Here is a 22,463-nt window from a genome sequence, read left to right on the forward strand (position 1 = left end):
ATAAAAATCCAATTAGCTACCTGTATTTACAATCCCATGTGTATTATACATGTATATTAACTCAAAATTTTGAAACTTTAAATGTTTATATCTAATAAGCTAATAAAGTTATATTAAAAATTCAAATGCCATTTACTATTAAATTAAAAACTCAAACATTTTATTAAATTAAAAATATGTGTTACCATTTAAAAAAACAAAGTTGACCCCCTTCCAAGGCATAAGGGATGAACTTAAAAAGTATTACATAGTTAAAAATTCAAGAATAATGTGTAACTAAAAATAATGAAAAAAAAAAATGTTTAAATTATTATTATTCTGTAAGTAATTGAGTGGGTTATGATAAAAAAATCACCCTGTATATATATATTGCAACATGATATTAGATCCAGCAAAAACATTACATATTTAATGTAGATAGATGTACAATATAAATAAAAAAGACGTTATAGAATTTTCGTGAGTGCAAATTAGCACAATTTAAGAAAGTGTTTCATACTTAACATTTTGACTATCGACGATCTTTATACAATATGTCTAAAAGAAGTAAGTCAATTTATGTTATCCCAATTATTTAGAATCAATAGTTTGAGCAATAAAAACGGTAAAGTAATATATTGATTTACTAGGCCACTACAAGAATACCTCAGCGTATAATACCTCAATAAGAGGAACTTTAGTAATTTATTTTTATATCAACAAGTCTTTACTGTTTTAAACCCTCGGACTCTACAACCCCGTAGAACCTCATTGCTCACGAATTGACCTAATCTCCAAACATCCAACTTTGGTCAACATATAACCAACATACTTGTACGTTTATTTTTTAATTACTACTGTATTATGAAAAATCCACTAACTACATAATTTTTATCACTTAATTTTAATTTTTGGTATTTATTTTGCACGTAAATAAAATACTACATATCATTGTAAGTAAATATTTTTAAAATTATTGCTTTAGTTTTGTACTAATGAAAGTATAAAACTATCGATGAAACCGTTGTCTTTATTTTACATATGGTTTTCATTTTGATCATAATACTCATAGTGATTTTTGTAACATTTTCTTCATGTAATATGACATTTTTAAACAGCATTTAAAATTGGTTATCTATTTTTAAATATTACAGGGTTGTCCATATAAAATTATAATCGTGTGTCACCGAGCAGTCAAGTCAATGTGTAGGTTTTATTGTTTTGACTAGTGAATTGTGTATTAATTAAATCTATTTCAACTATATATTTTCCCATATTCGAGTTTTAATTGATTTATTTGATATAATTTAAATATTTGTTTATTTTTAGAAACTAACCTATTAATTTATAACTGGGTATCTTATAGTATTTGATTATAATTAGTTTAATTATAATTTGGTATGATGTAAATAGAAATAAAACTTATATTTATGTATAATATATAAATAGAATTAAGTTATTTTGTAGAATAAATTATAAGGAAATATATAACAAAAATTATTCTATATTACACTCAAAAATATAACACATTTTATTATATTTTTAGAATAATAAAATTATTAAAAATACATAATATTTGAAAAAAATTACGACTTTAAAATTAGTCGCTAACAATAGTATGTAGTATATTATTTTCGTGCAGAATAAATGCAATAATGTTTGTGGATTTTCCATAATACGTAAATTGTAAATTTTGAAACTCTATAAGAGGTGTTAAAATTATTTCTCCGTTGTAAAAATTTTTACCAGACATTTGAATCTCCTGAAGGTAAGTATTATGTAAATTTGAAAAAAATTCTTTCAGTCACTTTTGTGTAATGAGATGATAAAGTATGCTATTTTTCATGCGTGTTCAAGATCGTAAAACGATACAAAACTATTATAAATAGATTCAAATATGATATGAGTTAAAAGAACATAACTAAAAGTTTCTAAAAAAAAAAAAAATGTTTATTAAAAACTTTTAAATTTAGCTATTAAATTACTGTAAAATTAAAATTAAAATTTCGATGTTAAAAAAAATCAAAATTCATTAACTTAACAATGAAATTTAAGTACTATTTAGGATGAATAAAACAGTGCAAGTTCGACGGTGATAGCTTATTTGGATGTGAAGTTATAGGCTCTAGAATATAAGGTGTTTTTCATGTTTTTAATTATAAAAATAGCACTATCTAGTAAAATAACAATAAATAAAAAATTATTTTTGTTGTCAATGTCCTTCAAGAAGTCTATGATAAAATTTTCAAACGTTTCTGAACTATAGTCGCACACACACTATGTGATTTCACATGGAATGACACTATTATGATTAACAAACTATTAAAATGTGAATAGTGTCAAAGTAGCTAAGTGACATGTATAGCCGTATATGCCTTTAACGTGTAGCACAAAAAATATGACCGTACGGCTTAATCCGCAATTTAGACTTAAAAATTTAGTAAGGGACATGGGCGCAACTTGGGCAATGATAGGGGGACTTATACACTGCCTAACTCAAAATTAAAATCCTCAACAAAATTAGAACCAATTTCTTAGTTTACTCGTACAAATTTTTGATATAATTTATGTAATAATTTTTTTATTTCATTGCGTTAAGATTATAATTTTAGAATTATTCAAAAAAAAAAGTTGTAATTTGCCGGATAATCATAACGTCTAAATGTATTTATATACATATGCAGATAACGATAACGATTGCATTATATAATAATGATTACTAATACTAATATTATTGTTAATTTTTCCTCTAACTCTTCTTCCCACAGCATTCATTTCTATTTTCTATTATTTCTATTCATTCATTTTCTACAGCTTCCGATATCTTTCTCCTCATAACATGACCAAACCATCTATTTTCTCTCATCTTATCCACGATTGACGCTACACCTATATGTTCGTTTCTTATTCTATTTTCTATAGTCACTCCAATCATTCATCTAAGCATTCTCATATCTGCTACACTCATTCTCTGCTCTATTTTCTCATCAACCGCCCAAACCTCTGAATCATACATTATTACAATCTTATAGAATTTACCTTTCAGCCTCATTGGAATTCTTTTATTGCTTAACAAACAAAAACCAATGGCTTCTCTCCACTTTAACTTTAACTTCGCACTTAATCCTGTGTCTTATATCTTCGTCAATACCACCGCTCTTTTGAACAACATATATTAAATACTTAAAACTTTCCATCTCTCCTCTCCTAGTTTTTATTCAATAATGAAAATATTTTTTCATCCTTCGGATGACAAAGGGTGAAAAGATAACATTATCTATCTATTTTCATAAAAAAAAATGTTGAGTCATAGTTATTTTACAAGATGTTGCTACTGACCTTAAATACTTATAACTATCCACCTCTCCTATCAAATCCTCGCCTGTTGTCACTGAACTCCTCATTTCATATACCTCGTGTTCTCCTTAGTCAAACTCGTACTCTATATACTCTGTCTTACTTCTACTTATTCTTAAACGCTTTTCTTCAAGTGCTGATCTCTACACCTCTAGCTTTTGATTAATTTCCTCCCCATTTTCTCCTATTAACACTATATCGTCAGTAAACAACAAGCACCACGGCACTTCTCCTTGTATTTCTCTAGTAATTTCATCCATCATTATAGAGAATAAGGGCTTAAAGCAGAACCTTGGTGCACTCCTACTTTTACCCTAAAACCTTCTGTTACTCCTCCTACGCTTTTTACCCTTATACAAGTGCCTTCATACATATCCTCTATTGTATTAATATACCTATTTGGGACTCCTTTTCTTATTAATGCCCACTTTATAACTTCTCTCAGTACTCTATAATACGCTTTATCTGAATCTATAAATACCATACACAGCTTTTTCTTCTTTTCCCTAAATTTTTCTATTAGTTGCCTCACACAATATAATGGCTCCATTGTTCACTTACCAGGCATAAATTCACACTAGTTTTTAGATACCGATGTCTCATTTCTTATTCTCTTATCTATTACCTTTTCTCAAAAATTCATATTATAAGCTAAAATTCATATTATAGAGGTATAAGCTTTATACCTCTATAATTTCCACACTCCTATGTGTCTCTTTTACTATTAAATATAAGCACCACAATAATATTCCTCCATTCTTTTGGAATTATCCCTTTTAATAGGATTTTAAAAATATTTTATTAAAAAGATCCTTCAACCACCTTATGCCAACATCGCCTAATATATTTCATACTTCTACTGATCCTACTACATTATTTTTATTAATTGATACAACAACCTCCCATACCTCTTTCTCACTAATTAAATCTACCAGTCCATGGTTCCACAAGATGTCCTCTAATTTCTCTCATGGATACTCCTCACTCAGTAATTTTTTAAAATACACTTTCCATCTTTTTTTCATATCATCATTGCTCTTTAGTAACCTCTTATCATAACTTTTTATACACCTTACATAGTGATAGTATTTAGACTTTTTTTCTCTTAATTTTGCAATCTATAGACTTCATTTATGTTATATATTCCACACTGTCCTCTCTTTTACCGTTTTGACAAACTCTTTTTTATTTTCCCCTTTTAATTTCCACTAACGGATTTTCGATTTTTCTCCTGTGTTCCTTCTGTTTTCGTATATTCTTTTCCCGGTACATCAAAAATCCATTACCATCAGTCTATGCTGTGTAGTTACACTCTCGCCTGGTATAACTTTACAATCCTCTACTCGCTTTACGCTCTTTCTTTTCTACATAAAATAATCAATCTGTGATCTATTCCTCCCACTCTTATAAGTAATATAATGTTCTTCCCTCTTTCTAAAATAAGTATTAACCACAACAAGATCATACGATACTGTGAAATTCAGAATTCTTTCTCCAGGCTCATTCTTCCCACTAAAACCATACCCTCCATTAACTCTTTCATATCCTCTCCTTTCATTACTTACATGTCCATTCATATCTCCACCTATCACCGCATCCTCATTGCCAGGTACCCCTTGCATCACCTCATCCATCTCTCATTAGTTTCTTGTATACAAAAAATTTTAAGTTTTCTCCTCTTCAATAGTTCTACTAATTCTCTACTTCTACCAGTTAATGTTCCAACATTATTCGTACCTAGTTTTACTTTTTATCTATCTTTTTCCCTTATACACGAATCCAGCTTAGAGTTGAGTGATGATGTCACCACACTGTTAAAACTACAAGTGTTGCGTACACATGACCAATGAAACAGCTACCACACAAATTGTCCGGCTGGTATCAAACACTTTATTTTTTAGGTCTGCTCCGTTTCTAAATACTTTATTTCCTCTTACCTGTTATCTCCGCGTACATCCAAAATAGTACCATCCGCCTAAAGTTTGTTCAGGACTCCTCATACTTTTTGACAAAATAGATTAAATTATTATACATTTTGATTAGTGTTATGTTTGAAAATATGAAAGACAATATCAAATAGTTAAACATAAAATAGGTTTTTATTGAGAAACAATATAATTGTCAATAGTGTGTGTGCCAGTGATCGCACTCTCGAGCAGTGGACAATCCCCACTTCTAATTTATATAATATTTATCAATACGTAACAATCATTAATATCATAAAAATAATCAGTGCAAAACGTCATTTATAACCTTTTTTTCGATCCTTTAAAGTTGATTTTTATGAAAGTTTATAATTTTAAAATGTTTAACTTTTTATCATATTTTTTTTGGCTCAACTTATAAGTTTGAAATTTAAATCATTAAATAGAAAATTTTATGATAATTTAAAAAAATGGAATTGTATAAAAGATGCAGTCAGAAAATTATATAATTAATATTTACAGTAAATTTATAAAATTTCTTCACTGTGGTACTGAGAATTCCAATTTGACATTAATAATTATTCTCATTATTTCGTATTCTATTTCTTCTAAGTTTTCATAATTTTTAAGTTTAGGCCACTTTCCTGTGTCTATAGCCTCTTTAGAAATTACAGAATATGCAGGATCCATACTATGTTTATATAATTGGTAAAAATATACATCATTTACGCCAAGTAATCCAGGAAACTGTCCTTCCGTAGCGTATTTAGCTACAGATAGTAAATATTGATATAACTCTACTTGATTTAACTCATGATAACATAGGATTGTTGTAGTTTTAAATATATCTAAATATTCTAATTCAAACTGAAAATGATTATAAAACTTTTCAATGCTTTCTACAATTTTATTCAAACTATCTTTTACCATTTCTTTGTATTTATTATAGTCATTTTGCATTAACCAATGACCAAAGAATGAAACTAAAAACAGATATTTATACGACCTTTGTTTCATTGCTGTTCTGAAATGTATATTATAATAATCTCGTTTTTTACCATAAATTAGTTTACCCAATGGTTTCGTTACATTTTCATATGTAATAGGTTCATTTTGCAAAGATTCCCAGTTTGGATATGGTTCATTAAATATCCACATTGATAGTACAAATTGATTAATTACTATGGTAAGAATAATAATTTTGAATATCAACCTCATTTTATAATACATTAATAATAATTGAGATGTTTCAAATATTGTACAGTGAATGTAAAAATGTTGGAGATTATGACTGGATGAATTCTTATAATAATACAAAAATATAAAAAATAAGAAGTACAATAGATAAAATAAAAAAAAGTACTGGTATTTAATATTTTTAAATTTATGTGTGTATAAAAATAAAAAAATTAACAATACATATTTTTTCAATATAAAAAACAGTTTTAGATACAAATACTAAAAAAATTAATAATTTAAAATATCTGTCGGAATTTAAAAAATGATTCAATTTATTAGATTTATTTAAAAAAAGTATTTTTAAATTATTCAAAAATAAATAGTATTTTATATCTTATAAATTAACTATTAATATCAATTGATTTTTAAAAAGTCATTTTTTAAATTTTTATAATATATTAGTTAAAAAGCGAAAAAACCATATAGCTATAAAACATTAAAGTATCAATAAGATTTTTGCAATCAATAATAAATCTAATAAAAAATCTATTATTATTATTAACATTTTAATTCATGGACGGGAAAAAGAGTGTGGCAGAAAAACATCTAGCATTTATAAATGATCATGCCACGCCTTCTTCTTCAATCAACATTTTAAAATCATCATAATTTAGTTAATAATGGTCCACAAGTTGTTATCAACCAGACATTTTCTTCATTAAATCAATAAATATTTTATAAACTAGTAGAAAATATATGTCGACATTTTAAAAATAAAGTTATAATGCACATAAGTTATAAGGAATGATATTAAAAAGTAATTAATTGATAATAAATCAAAATATATAAGTAACTAAAAAATAAAACAATTTTGTATTAATCTTGCGAGTAATAGAGAAGGTTATAATAAACATACAATTATATATATTCCATTCATATTTAATTTAAAAAAAAATTATAACAATTATAAATTTTTATTGATAAACGATTTTATTATAATAATTTGAAATTATATCTATTTAAAAAAAATCATCAGTATGTAACTAGTAGATACTAATTATATAAGCTGGGCCACCGCCACTCTTACCGAAGAAACTTACCCAGCCTTAAGTAGACGGATGGTATACACGGTAAAAGTCCCCTTTTCATAGATAAGCATAGCGTAGTAAGAGGTTAAAAGTATACCCAATTGTAGGGGTCCCTTCTCTCTTAACTTGTTAGCTAGGTATTACAGGTATGAGGGTTATGAGTAAATCTATATGTGGTGGTAGAACGGTGGCTTCAAGTGACATATATTATGAGTAATGCATAATTTATGAGAAATTACAAGTTAAATTGTAATTAATGTGAAAAGTAGCAGATTTCAATGTTATGTTATGTTTAATTACTCTTTCGCGATATATTACCATGTCAATAAGATAAAATTTAGCATGTAATGAAATTGCTAACCGTTAGCTATAATCAGAGTCTAATGGACACACTCCAAATTAATGCGAGTTTTATGAATATTTAAAAATCTAATTACATATTATAATGCAATTTTAATTTTAATTAAATCATTTGGCAAATAAAAAAGAGGGGTCTATATTTTTTAACAATTACTCATTGACTTAAACTATGGTTTAGCCCATAGTCAAAGAATACTAGTGTTAAAAAATGTTACATAAATTCCTTAGGACTTTCTATTTTATTTTTAATTGCCTAGTAATTTTTTTATAATAATAGTAAACTTATAATCTAAAATGAAAACAAGTGTTGTTTTTTGTTCAATTATATATTTATTTAACAATAATAATAAGGGTTTACAATATATAGTAACTTATATACAAGGTGATTAACTAACTATGACTCGCGAACTTAAATTTTATCGCGGTCTAAATGTAATTTTCCTCAGCCTAAAAAAGTTATATAACAATAAATATGACTTGTCAAAAACGTTTGGACACTAAGGCCCCTTCCCAATAAGATGACAATGATTGTGACTCCCTTAAATTTAATTAAACGTCGTTAAATAAACGATATCTTGATATAAATATATTTATTGGCCTTTTTAACTTTGATGCAAAGTAATATTGCATTACATTTACAATAACGTGTGCGTTTCTTTTTGTATATGCCTAACATTTTAAGCTTTTACTAGACCAATTTGCTGATCAATACGTTTAAAAAAAACAAATTTGATCTAGTTGAAGATATCACCTTCACAAACTGAAAAAATATCCCTTAATTTTAGTTATCCAAAATAATTACTAATTATTATTTAATAATAGTTACCTGTTAACATTTTATTTAGACCATTCGTCATTATAAGTAAAGTAATAATACTAGTTTTCTTAGTTAGATTATTTTATATCATATTAATTATAATGTGTATATTCTATTGATATTTTACTGTTTTATGTATATTATTACTATATCATACTATTATATTAGATACAAGTTTACTAGTAAACATTGTTGAACGACCAGCTTGAAAAAGTTTTCTTGATAACTTCCATAAAAATAATTTACGGCCCATTGAAATAGATTATTGTGCCCTCCGGTATTACAAAAACAAAATTAGCAATGAATTTCTGCTTTGAATTCAAATTTTTAAACAATTTAAAAAAACGAAATGTGTTATCTGATAAAAAATCTAATTAGAACAAAATTATTTGTAAAATTTTGTTCTATCATATTATCGAGATAAAAATAGACATTTTTATTTAAAAAAATTAATGTTAAGGATTTTTATCCTTGAAGGGATAAAAAAAAAACTATTTATCAACTTATTATTGTAGAGTTTTTTTAATCAAACAATATATTCATTTACAAAAATTGAAAATTTTCAATCATTTTGAGAAAATGAGTATCTTATCCTTAATGTATAGTCTACATATAAAATAAATATAATTATTTTTCTAATACATCTTACTTTGTATCTTGTTAAATAAACTTATATTAATAATATAACTATTCTATCATATAGCTTTAGTTATAGATTTTTTTTATTAACTTTTAATAAAACTTTTAATAAACTTTTTGTTGTTTAAAATTAAATTTTAATTTTTAGCTATATAATCACAAATTTTGCATAACTTAAGGTTAAAAATTTACAGTTTAGTAGAAAATATTTTAAAAGTATTTCCTTCATTTCATTTGAACTATAAGTGAAACAAAAAAAAGGTTATCGACAATAAAAAAAAACCCATATTTATTAAGAAATTTTTGTTGTATATAGCCCTCAACATTTTTTTTTCAATGTTTGACGGTAAGAATAAGTAAATCTAAGAGTTTAGATAGTATACAAAATGCATGTATTTTCTATAGGGTTCATTGATGAGAACCACGAATTTGTAACTTGAATTTACTTGAAGTTACTTTATTAAGTATTTACATAATGTATATAACTTCAACATTTGGTTTTTTTTTTTGTTAGGCATTCATGAAAAATATATTTACGGAAAATTTGTTATTTATTTGTAATATTTTAACAATTTATCAGTCACGTTTAATAATTATATATTTTAAAATAAGTTTACCACATGTATGAGGTAGATTTTTATAAAAAAAAATTGAAATCTTAAAGAATTTATGAGTTACAAATATTTACACAAATGATTCAGAAAATAATCTAACTACTTGTAAAATGTTTAATCAATTTTTACAGAAAACTTCAGTCCAAAATCCTACAACTTAAAATAATATAAATAAAATTAAAAAAATTGGTTGTACAATGGAGACGTGACATAGTTGGGACAATGATAGATAATAAATGACAGTGATTAAAATAAATACAATAAGAAACAACGCTTCGATATAAATCTATAGAAAGTGCTTAATTTTATGAAACTGTTGGATTATTCCAAAAGCTACATCAACTTCTATTTTCTTAATAATATCCTGATTAGTAGTTTTTTGATTTATAAGTATAATGAAAATTTCAAATTGATTTTTTGTTGGGGACTTGGGAGTTTTGGTTGTCTTTTTGAGTAACAGTTGTCATTATGAATCTTCCCTGTAAGCAGGTAAAGGGTCAGATTTTCAAAAAAATATGCCAAATAATAAGAAAATACCTAATTTATTTTATAACATTTTTCACGTGTTTTAATTTATACATCATCCAAAAAGTTATGGCGGTTTAAATTAAAAAAATGTTGTTAATTACCATTTGAAATTTTAATTTTTTTCCCTCATTAACAAGGAACGAGGGAATTTTTTCAATTTTTGAGGGTAATGTCTTACACTAGATATGATTTATAATCTTTTGCGTATTGTCCATCAAAATTGGTCCAGTGAGAGCTGAGAATAGTGATAACAAACACAAAAAAAGAATAAAATATAAAAAAAAAAACACATTATAGTTAAATTAATACATCCTCAACTTCGCATCGAAGCTATAATTTTAATGTAATTTTAATTCAAATTTTACCATATTCTTCTCCTATTAATAATTAAACATTTTTAACCATAAACTAAAATAAAGATTCATTTGTTTATTATTTGCTGATGATCAATAAAAATTATGATTATAATTATTCAGGATGAATGGTTATTTTTCAAAAACATTAAATTTAATCAAATATATTTAGAATTAGAAGGACCGGAGTAATAATAGAAAATTTTTTTTTTCTGCTACAATTATATATATATAAAAAATACATGTATTTAAAAATGTACGATATATTAATAAAAGGTACTCCTAGTACACTTTTAGGTATTAATTGCTTATTTAGCTTTTTAAATTTTTATTTCTTCTGTATACTTTTTAGTAATTTATAATATTAAATCTTTATGGATTCATACATTTATTTTTTAATGTTGTACTTTTAATTAATTTTCAACGTATTATGAAGTAAATAATAGAAAATAAAATATTAAATAGTGTACATTTAAGCAATTTTACAATAGTTTTGCACCTAATAGAAATATCGAAGAAACAAATCACAATAGCAAATTGATCATCGAGGTCCTCTATTTATATGGAATTATAAATTTTGTTACTCCGAACACAAACTCAGCCAGTACAAATTTAATTGTACCAGTATTAATTGATTTGAAAAAATAGTAATGTGTTCTAACTGAAATTAATTTTTAGTGGGTGTAAGGTACGTTTATTTCCCCTTAGAAAAATATTTCTACAACAAATTTGTGAAAACTTGGGTCCTTTTAAAATGACTCAAAGAAAATTTATAAATGCATATAAAACCGGGCATTGAACCATAAAGAGATAACACTATATAGTTAACTACCATATTACTAATTAGTACAATAATTTGTTGAATTGATAACATGCATGTTTTTCCGAATAAATTTTTTTATAATTGCAGCTTCACCTGCAAAGTTTACTGAAATTTGTTTACCTCTAATTCGTTCAGTACTTCAATAAATAAATAAATTATTCACCACGACAACTTATTGTAGTTAAGTAAAATATATAACCAAATTGTATGAACAGCCTATTAATTATTATTCTATATTCTCAAAATTCAGTCATAATTATTTAAATATTAATCATCAAATTTAAAATATCATGTATTTAAAGAAATACAAATTTGAACTAGTAGTAATTATTCATCGCTCTACAAAATATTTTTGTAATATTCTTTAGGTACCTTCATAAATTTTACGATGAAAATCTACATTTATGACACATAATAAATAGTTTTTTTTTTGGTCTTAATTGAAAAAAATATTATTCATTTAAATAATATTTATTCAAAAAAATATATAAAGTTGTCCATTAAGCTTTAAATTCATATAATAGTTATCATCGGTTTTGATTTATTTTTAATTAATTCAAAATTAAATCAATAGAAATAATAAAAATGCATTTAAACATTTTAATTGGAATATACTTAGTATGTAATTTTACTTTTATTTTATGCAGTGACAGTCATAACAATAGTCTAACATCTTGTTTTTGGAAATTAGAATCTAAAAAGGTTACTGAGAAAGAAGAAGAGGTAAAAAAAATAAACACATTTTATAGAAGTATTACAATAAAAATAATTACAGACGCTCACAATAAATATGTATTCATTAATAAATATGTAATCATTCAAATAAGTGAATGATATCAAGTTTGATACGTAAATATATTATGTTTAACAGACTCTATAGCCCATATCAAAAAATATTGACAGTATGGTAAAACTGTTTTTTATTGTTGATAACAAATTGAGTCTTATTTAAAGTAGGGTTAATTATTGATTAAAGTAAGATCACGAGTGTTAAATGCATATTATTTAGATTAGAGAGCAATTTTTTTTTTATTTTACTAGATAATAGTTTTTAAAAACATCTGTATAATTCTAGATGAGTTTTTATATAAATATCTACATATTATTTAAATAAATTTTAGATTATTTATTCCTAAATCTATTTATTATTCCTTGGCTCTTACAAATTACGTTAAGACGTTTTATTAAAGAATAAAGAGTAAAATTAGGGATGGATAAAAATCATGTTTTTATCATTTATGTCTGACACATGTTCCATTTAGAATAGTCTTAAAAACCAAACAAAGAAGAATCTACTAATCCCTTACCTAAATATTTTTTAAATTTTGTATTAATTTTTCTTTAATTCAAAATTATTGTAAACCTAAGAATGAATAAAAGTTAGTAAAATAAGTCAAATTTTAGCCTTTGAAAAAAGATAATACGCCTTTATTTTATGCTTTTACATAAACGCTAAAACAACCTAAAATCCTAGAAACTTATATTAGATCAAAATTAAATTTTTTTTAATTTAAACTAGAATTTACATTGCTTCATAAACAACATATGCTTTTGCCACTTTTAAAAATTTACAGGAGAGCCAAAATAAAAAAAAGTAAATGCATATCACGCAATACAAATATTATTCTTAAAGAAGTATTTTATGGGGAACTTGGTCAAATGTATCAACTCCATTGCTATTATTGAAATATTTATCAATTTCAGCATATGAATTGATATGAAACTTAATATTGACATTTTTGTCAAAAACAAGTGTTATTACCATAACGTACGCTATGACTTAACACCCTAAAAATAGTAGGGAAGAACATGATAAGTTGACACTTAGATGAAGATCTTCTTGCTTTTTAAAAAATGTAGTAATATTTGCAAACTTTTTATGGAAATACTTTTTAATGTACCAAACATCACCCAAAAAATGACAATTTTTTAGAAAATAATTCAAATTAACATATAATTGTTTAAAATCTAACTTTCACCTTTTTTTGCAATATTCTTTTACGTAGTGACGTAAGTTTTAACTTGAGCATGAATAAATAAGTAAACATTTTTTTATTTCAATGGATATCAAAAAAACATAACGAATAAAAATTATTTGAAATTTAAAGTCCTTTTGAAATTGGGGGAGTACTAGGAGGATTTTTTAGTAAAAATGAAATGGGAAATGTGTTATTCTTTTCCTCATTTTTTAAATGAAATTTCTATTTATGAATTAATTTTTTTAATGTTAAACTACGTTAAAAACATATTTTTTATTATATTTCTTTAATAAGAAGAATACAATACATTTTTTTTTACTTTTTTAATATTTCAAATTAGCCATTTTTTAACCTTTTCGTAACGCAAAATATTCGCTAGTTAATAAGTTATTGAAAATGTCAGAACATGATGGGAGACATTCTTTATAAAATACATTTTTAAGCACACTTAAATTAGGCTAAGGTATGCCAACTATACCACAGGCGTCGTGTAAGACGGGAAAGTTGACTCTTTTTCTAATTGATTAATAATTCTTATAATAATCACTATAATTCAATGAGATTTTTACCAATTAATCTCATTATATCAAGTAGTATTTCTACTAGTTTACAGATTTTATAGTGAATATTTCCTTTAAGAGATTTAATTAAAGCTAAAGATGCCATCTTGCCCCTCCCACCATAAATATTGTTTATTTATACATCGATTTATATTATTATTTACTATATACTTAAATATATACATCAATTGGTATTATGTATAAACGGGACGAAATTTATTTATTTTTCTTGTAAACATTTAAAAAAATAAATAAAATACATATTATACATATTATATAATAGTAATATGTATATTTTCAATTATTATGCAATATTAATTAGGTCATCGATAAAGAATAAAACACTTAATTTATCAGAAACTATTGAATCTTATCAATTTTCGTAAAAGATAATATTGTTTGATACAAAACACTCTACAGTTATATGTATTTAAATCAGTTTTTTTTATTAAGGGATATAAACCCTAAATATTAATACTTTTAAATGGCAACTATAATTTTTCGTTTGATTATATGTTAATTTTTTTTTTTTTTTTTATTCATTTAATTTTTTTTCAATAAACCATTTGTGTTTAAAATTGTTTTAAGATTTGGTTTTAAATTAGAAATTAACTCATTTCTTTTTATAATACCGAGGCAAGAATAATCTATTTTAATTGGCCATTAATTATTAACAGTATTTATTCTTGCTATCGTAAATGACAGATAAAATAACAATAGTTGCCATTAAAAACATATTTTGTTAAATCACAAATAAATGACAAATGCTGTATTATAGACAGCAAATTTAGGAAAATTGTTCAAAAATTATTATATTTTAACAAATATTTATTGAATAACGATTAACTAAATAAAAAATATTACAATAACTAAACTGTTAAAAAATGTTGAATCGTATGATACTATACACAGTAGCCCACCACTCACTGACAACTTAAATAACTTTTGATCCAGTTAATATTTTTAGGTGATTTTTTTTTTTAATAATAGTTATACGTTAGGTCTATAGCTATATCTCAACAATTAATTTTTTTACATTTTATTAAAAATATTAATTATTTTTAAATTTTAAATAAAATGTAAAAAAAAAATCTAAGATGTAAGATGATCTAATTGTACACATTATCATCATATGTATACACAGTAATCATGAAAAGATATCCATCCTTAATGAATTGCTCTGTATATTAATAACATCTAATATTATAGTTGAAATATATGTTTAATTATGTTTGTTTAGGAAATCATTGATATATCACCCGAAGAATATAAACGTTTCAATGAAATGATGGATCTAATAAAAAAAGATCAAAATTACGGTTTTGGAAACTTTCAGGTATTTTCGAATTCACGGATAGTTTGCGTCATCATTATTTTTATGATATTTTTCTACAGTGGTATACTACGTAATAAAATCTAATACAAAACATTTGCTAAAAGGACATCATTACTGATTATGGCAAAATTCTTATTTAAGTATTTAAACAAAAATGAATTGCAAATGCATAGTTTTTAAGACCCTATAAATTATATATACAAAGTGATTCTTTTATCATGAACAAATTAGTTAATCAAAAAATAAAAATTTTTGTAATTTTTTTTTTATTGGCTTCTTTTAGTTCCATGTTTTTCTTAACTTATCAATCATTGTAGTGTTTTTTATGTGTATCCATTATACCATATAAGGGTGTTTACTTTGTTTTTTAAATGAAAACATGCATAATCAATTCGTTTTTTAGTAGACAATGATTTAACTAAGAAAATGACTGGTTGATAACAACTTTTGGATCAGTATTTCATAATTAATTAATAATTTAGAGTACTAAATGGGGATGAATCGTGGATGCTGCTATTTTTATCATTAGACATTCCCCTGCCAATACCTCCTCTGGCTAAGGAAACAAATTTTTAATAATTACTGAACTACCGAATCAAAAGTCGTTATTGGCTCGATTTCTTAATTAAAGAATTTTCTATTATTTAAGTTAGTTATATGTTGCTAAAGTTAGCACTATTATAAGGTATAAGAGATGAATAAAAAAAATATTTCATTAGCAATTAATTTTGAAAAACAGAATTACAAAAAAAAAATTGTCAACAATATTTGTATATTTCGATTAATTAATTTAGTAGTTTATAGAGGGCAATTGACGACGCTTATAAAATATAAGTGTCCAAAATTCATAATTTTTTATTTTAGAAAATTTTAATTTTCAAACTAATCTCGGTAACAACACTATGTTTACTAAGTTATCAAGTCAATTAAAAGATTATACTCGCCAATGGAGTTTTACAAATAATTTCACAATATTATTTAAATGCATATAATCCAAACTCTAATAACGATTATTGTAATTAGGTAAAAAAATTGTTGAGTCTTATAAAATTAAATAATTTATATCCACTAGGAATTAATTATAGCTTTACCAACCTTAACATGTTTTTAATCTAAAAACTACTATTACATTTAGTTTCAGCGTCAATTAATTTATTAAAGAAAATGAACCTCTAACCCCTTTTAAAAGGGCTCAAATATAAAAATTTATATCAAATTTTGATCAGCATCTTTAAAACATATATGTTAATGTACTTAACAATATTTTTAGCTACAATTTAAAGAGCATGTTTTTTGCCCTTTCTTTTAAAGATTTTCGACCACTGAGCTATTATTGCGAGTTCGCAGTTCTTGAACAGTTCCCTACCATTTTGGGATCAATTCTCGTATACCCTTAAAACTTATTACATTATTTCTAAAAACTACACATTAAATGTTATTAAAAATAATAACATTTTTTTATTGTGTAAATTATGTAAACTTACGAGAAAACCTCAAAGTTTTCTTTAATTTTCTTAAAATTACATTGAACGTTCTGTAACACTTTACATAGACACGAATTTTAACAAAGTTATTTTTTATTGTAAATATTAATTTTAGGGATTATATGCTAATGTATATTAATGTTCTTATTTAAGTTATAATTAATTTTTCGGTAAATATACTTATGATTTTATATTAGTCTAACATTGAATTACAGAGCAATCCAATTGAGTCGCAAAATCTTAAAATAAATCACTCCGAATTTAAGTGTAATCAAAAGGAAGAGACCGAGGAATATGAAGTAAATTATTTTTTTAGAAATGCGTAAATACTCTTAACTAGTTTCTGATTTTACTGTCCATGTAATGAACAGTATGTTTTTAGTAATGAATGTAATTTAGTTACAATTAAGTCATTAAATGGTGTATGAAAACAACGGTTGAGTTTGGTTTAAAACGCATGAAATAAGTTCTTTTCTTATGGTTAGCTAAATTAAATTTTTTAATAATACCCTTTTTGGAAAATACCAGACATTTTTTGTAGTGATAAAAAAATAAAATGTTTGTAATGTATGAATTTTACATTTAACACTTGCAATAAGTTTTTTTTTACAGTGCAAGAGCACCCAATGCCACTCTAAAATATATCTATGAACTTATTCGTGTATTATTTTTAATACCTTAACAAAACATTTTAATGTTACAAGTGAGATGAATAATAACAGCAAAAAAATTGTATTTATACAGAGTGTATAAATATTAAGTTTTAACGATAGACATTTGATTTCTTTAAATTATTCTTAAGAAAACTATGTGTGTTATTTTTTAGTTTTATATATATTTTTTATATATATATACATTTATTTATTTTAATATAAATATTGTTTTAAGAGAGATCGTGTGGCTAATGTTAAAAAAATAAGCTTGTATAAAATGTAACCGTTTTATTGAACTTTGAAAAAAATGACTCGATATATTATACTTGTATATTTCACAATTTTCAAAATATGTATTATTATTATTTTTATTTTTTGCAGAATGTCCCCGATTTTTTAAGCTACTGCTAATATTCAAGTTCTCTAAATCAGTTTTGACTGTTTATTTATGTGTTAATTTTTATCATTGATATTTAAGAATAATTTTATAAAAATTATTTAAATAAAATAAAGCTGTTACCTTATTATTTGGTATTTATAATTTATTAATTTTAATATGATGTGTTTTTTTTTTGTGTCTGTTACCATTTTTTCCTAGCTCTCACCGTACCGATTCGTCAAAAGATCACAAATCGTATCTAGTCAAAGACATTACCCTAAAAAAATGAAAAAATTTCCCTCGTTCTCCAAAAAAATTACTAATTTTTGACATTTTTTCAATTTTTTTTACTTAAAACTGCCATAACTTTTTAAAAAATGTATGGGTCAATAGAATTTTTTTCTTAATAGCTATATTAAGTACGACCTATCATTTGGTAATTTTTTTTTTAATTTGACGTTTACCTGCCCACAAGGGGATATTCAAAAAGACAACTTTTTCACAAAAAAAATTATATAAGCAACTTAAATATTATTCAATAGAAAAACTTTATGTGATGTTAACTTTGTTTACATTAGCGTTAAAAAAATTTATAATAGAACACAAAAATAAATTTTTTTTAATGATTTATAACTGTAATTATGTTTTAACATAAATATTAATTTAGTTCAAGAATAATATTTTTTTCTGAAATAGCACTTTTAAGCACTAAGAAATTTGATTTAAATTATTTTTCGTATAACAAATTTGAAAATAATCTTGAAGATTATTATGATATTATCATCGTAAAGTAATATGAAAAAAATAAATAGTTGGTTAAACTTTTCATAAATATAATATTGCATATTGAAATATCATCTATTTGAATTGGTATATTAATATTAAAACTAATTTTTCTTAATTTTTTAAAATATAAATGTCAAAATAAAAATTTGGTTTTTATGTATTATAATTTTTTTTTTTTTATGATTGGATGTTGTATTTGATCTGATTAAATATAAACTTAAACGTCAATTCTAAACTGTTCTTTATGGACTTTTATAGAAAATGACCTGTAAAAAGTTTGTCTGAATCAAATACAATACTTGATCTGTTAATCAAAAATGTATAGACTATAAAAATGTAAAATTGACACATCATCCCTTAGAGCAATTTGATATAAGTATACAGCATCAAACATGTAAATTTGCTCAATTGTATTAAAATTAAATTTTGTTAGTTTAAAATAAAATTCAAAACTATAAGTGAACCACCAATTAAAAACAAATCTTTAAATTCGTAGTCTCATAAAAAACAAAAACAACATCAGATGACATTAATAAAGACATTTTTTGTTTAATCGAGCATTTTCCTGAACCCCATGTCAATCATTCCGTATACAGGGTGTTCAGTAAGTCAGGAAACGGGTTTCTATTGTTCTCATTGTTACAAACAATGAGAACAATAGAAACCCGTTTCCTGACTTACTGAACATCCTGTATAATTATAAATAATATTCTCTCAGAAAGTGGAAAATTGAGTGGAATTTTAATTCCGAACTTTAACATTGAGAATGAAATATTCAATAAAAATATTGATTGTCTTTTATCAACTACAATTGATTTCAAACATTTTGGTTATTTTTACAAATAAAAAAAGTTATTATGTGTTCTATTTACTGCCACGTATGTATGACATATGTATTTGTTTAAAACGTCATACACAAACGACTGTTAAAAATGATTCATATTACAAATTTATATGTTTGACAAATGTTGCAGACTAATTCCGTTTTAGATTTGGCCAAAGTTTAATATGCAAATTCTATCATTAATCTTTTAACTTTTTCTATTTACCTGTTTTTATTTTTGTTATTCTTTACAGAATAACACATTTAATTTGAAAGTTGTATTATTAATATAAATTTATTTTAATTATTACAAGTTATTATTAAAATTTTAATTATCTGTTTTATAAAACAAAAGACAATTATATATAATTATACATATAAAAAATATTGACCACATTATGGTCATTAGTTTTAAACTTTCAAAATTTGATGCTAAATTAATAATTATTTTTAAAAACTATCAATATATTTAAATTCATTTTAATAGTAGTTTATTTTAATTATATTTTTTTATATTAAAAATTATAACTTATTTTGTGTTATTTAATCTAATATTGTTATAACTTTTTGATATTGGTCAAGATATAATTTAAGGATTTTTCTCAATCATATGATTAAAATTTTAAAACAAATAATGTGGGAACTTTGCAACCACATCCCCCGATTTTAATTACCCAGTTATTTTACTCTACATTAATTGTTTTTAGGCATTTTATGAATTATATATTATTTAATTCATTAGTCTACCCAATTAACTTAAGAGTAATTTAAATATTTTAGCAATATTAATTTTTGTATTATTTACATTAAATTATATTAAAAATTTAACAAACATAGTACAAATGATTTATCAAAATATTATTTATAGATACATTAAATTTTGTTTTTACAAATATATTAAATTACTTGAAGGATAAACTATAAATAAAAGTGGGCTTTAACAATCCATATTGTTAATATTAAACAAAATTAAAAATTTAGAAAAAGCAATTGAAAAAATAATTTAAGAATCATTTATCACAGTGGTGTATGTAATGGGGCTGCAGCTTCCCCATTCCCTTTAAATTCATGCATTAACCGAATTATTTACTAATTATTTATCTCCCTCCACCCACCGCTCGAAAAAAATTTATGACTATAATACTGATTTTCCATCTATAAATAATTACATTGTTTTTTTCGTGTGTTCAGAATTTGAACACATTATTGTGATATTATCATAATAGAAAAAAGTTAATTAAAATACTAATATTTTCAAGAAATATGTTAATGCTTGTTTCTACTTTTAATTTTAGTAATTTTCATATGCCCCAAACATTTTTATCAATTACGCAAACAATTTTGCCAACTGCATAAACAATGTTCGACTACACTTTAAATTATAGCTTTATTTTGGTATATTAACACAAATATATGTTTAAATAAATCAAAATTTAAAGTAATGTAAAACTAAAAATAATGTTTTATTTCACGATTATTTTTGATTAATTATAGTTCTATATAAATTATATTGTGTAATTCTTCTTCTTCTGCAGTATTCAATCTAATGATTGGTTTTAATAAAAAATTTGTCGGTTTAAAATCTTTAGAATTATTAATTTGTTTTATAATAAAAAATATTATATACATATTATATTCAAAATAAATAATAGGGACAAATTGTTTCATCGCCATACAATAATAATTAATTAAGTATTATATTTATATCAATAAAGAATAGAAAACAGGTGTACCCACATCTTCAATTTTATACTGACGATTCGTTTGATGTTAACTATACTGATATATCAATATAGTTAAAATCTCCGACTCGTAACTATCACTGCAAAGATGAACTCTGCAACGGGTTCGAAAAATCAGCACAAAACCAAAGACATGGATATATCTGTAAATAATCTAAATAATACAACAGTCCATTAAAGCTCCAATATTCCTAACATACATTTACTCTCTAAATTTTTTCAAAACTCTCCAAGTGCCTAAAATGACCGCATAATCACTAATATTCTTTGATTTAAACCGAACAATATGCAAGAAAACAAATACTCATCAGGGTATTAATGTTGAAAATATTATTACTGTAGTAATCATGCAATCTAATTTTAGTTATTAAAGATGTCAAAACCTGACGAGACACTTGTATACATATTTATGATTGAAATAAAACATTTTGAATCGACCATTTTTATGAAAATATTTAAGAAATATATTCTTAACCAAACAATGACAAAATAATTTAAAATAACACATGTTTTTTTTAATTCTACTTGTACCTCTTTTGAAAGTACCACATAATATTCCTATACGACGTAATATTTTTACTTAAGCGTGAATAAATTAATGTATTTAATTATTAAAATGTATTTTTATTGCATTACCTAAAGAAAAACATCACGAATAAAAACTATTTAAAATTTTAAATGTTATTCAAATTAGAGAAGTACTATGGGAGATTTTCAAATAAAAATTAAATGGGGAATGTTGGCATTTTTGTTTTTTGTATATAAAATTTCTACTTATAAAATAATTTTTTTATAAGGTGACACCACGTATTAAAATGAATATTTTTACAATAATATTATGGAGAATTTCCAGAGAACAAATTTAGTTGATTATTTCCACAGAAATATAAATTAATAACTTTTTAATAGATTAATACTCTTAAGTGCTCATTTGCTGGCGAAGTTACCGTAATCAGATGAACCAGTTTACTGAAAAAATAAACTTGAATAATTATTTAGGAAGATACCTTAATTGATAAATATATACATTATATAATACATTTTTTAAACATAACTTGA

General features: G+C 24.0%; 1 protein-coding gene across 1 annotated transcript; it reads left to right on the forward strand.

Moving 5' to 3' along the window:
• The first annotated feature begins 12,169 nt into the window (after positions 1 to 12,169).
• Positions 12,170 to 18,229, forward strand: LOC126893880 (uncharacterized). Its single transcript, XM_050664416.1, has 4 exons — positions 12,170 to 12,385; positions 15,442 to 15,537; positions 17,237 to 17,320; positions 18,056 to 18,229. The coding sequence occupies exons 1-4, from the start codon at positions 12,248 to 12,250 to the stop codon at positions 18,083 to 18,085; spliced, it is 348 nt and encodes a 115-aa protein (XP_050520373.1). The 5' UTR covers positions 12,170 to 12,247; the 3' UTR covers positions 18,086 to 18,229.
• The last annotated feature ends 4,234 nt before the right edge of the window (positions 18,230 to 22,463 follow it).

The sequence above is a fragment of the Daktulosphaira vitifoliae genome, unplaced genomic scaffold, assembly GCF_025091365.1.
Source record: "Daktulosphaira vitifoliae isolate Bord-2020 unplaced genomic scaffold, ASM2509136v1 Scaffold_1, whole genome shotgun sequence".
NCBI lineage: Eukaryota > Metazoa > Arthropoda > Insecta > Hemiptera > Phylloxeridae > Daktulosphaira > Daktulosphaira vitifoliae.

Bases quoted from the DNA above. Each gene is read 5' to 3' on its own strand.
- LOC126893880 (XM_050664416.1), top strand. From the start codon at position 12,248: ATGCATTTAAACATTTTAATTGGAATATACTTAGTATGTAATTTTACT. The intron at 15,538-17,236 runs GTATTTTCGAAT...ATTGAATTACAG, and splicing joins ACGGTTTTGGAAACTTTCAG to AGCAATCCAATTGAGTCGCA. The intron at 17,321-18,055 runs GTAAATTATTTT...TATTTTTTGCAG, and splicing joins AAGAGACCGAGGAATATGAA to AATGTCCCCGATTTTTTAAG.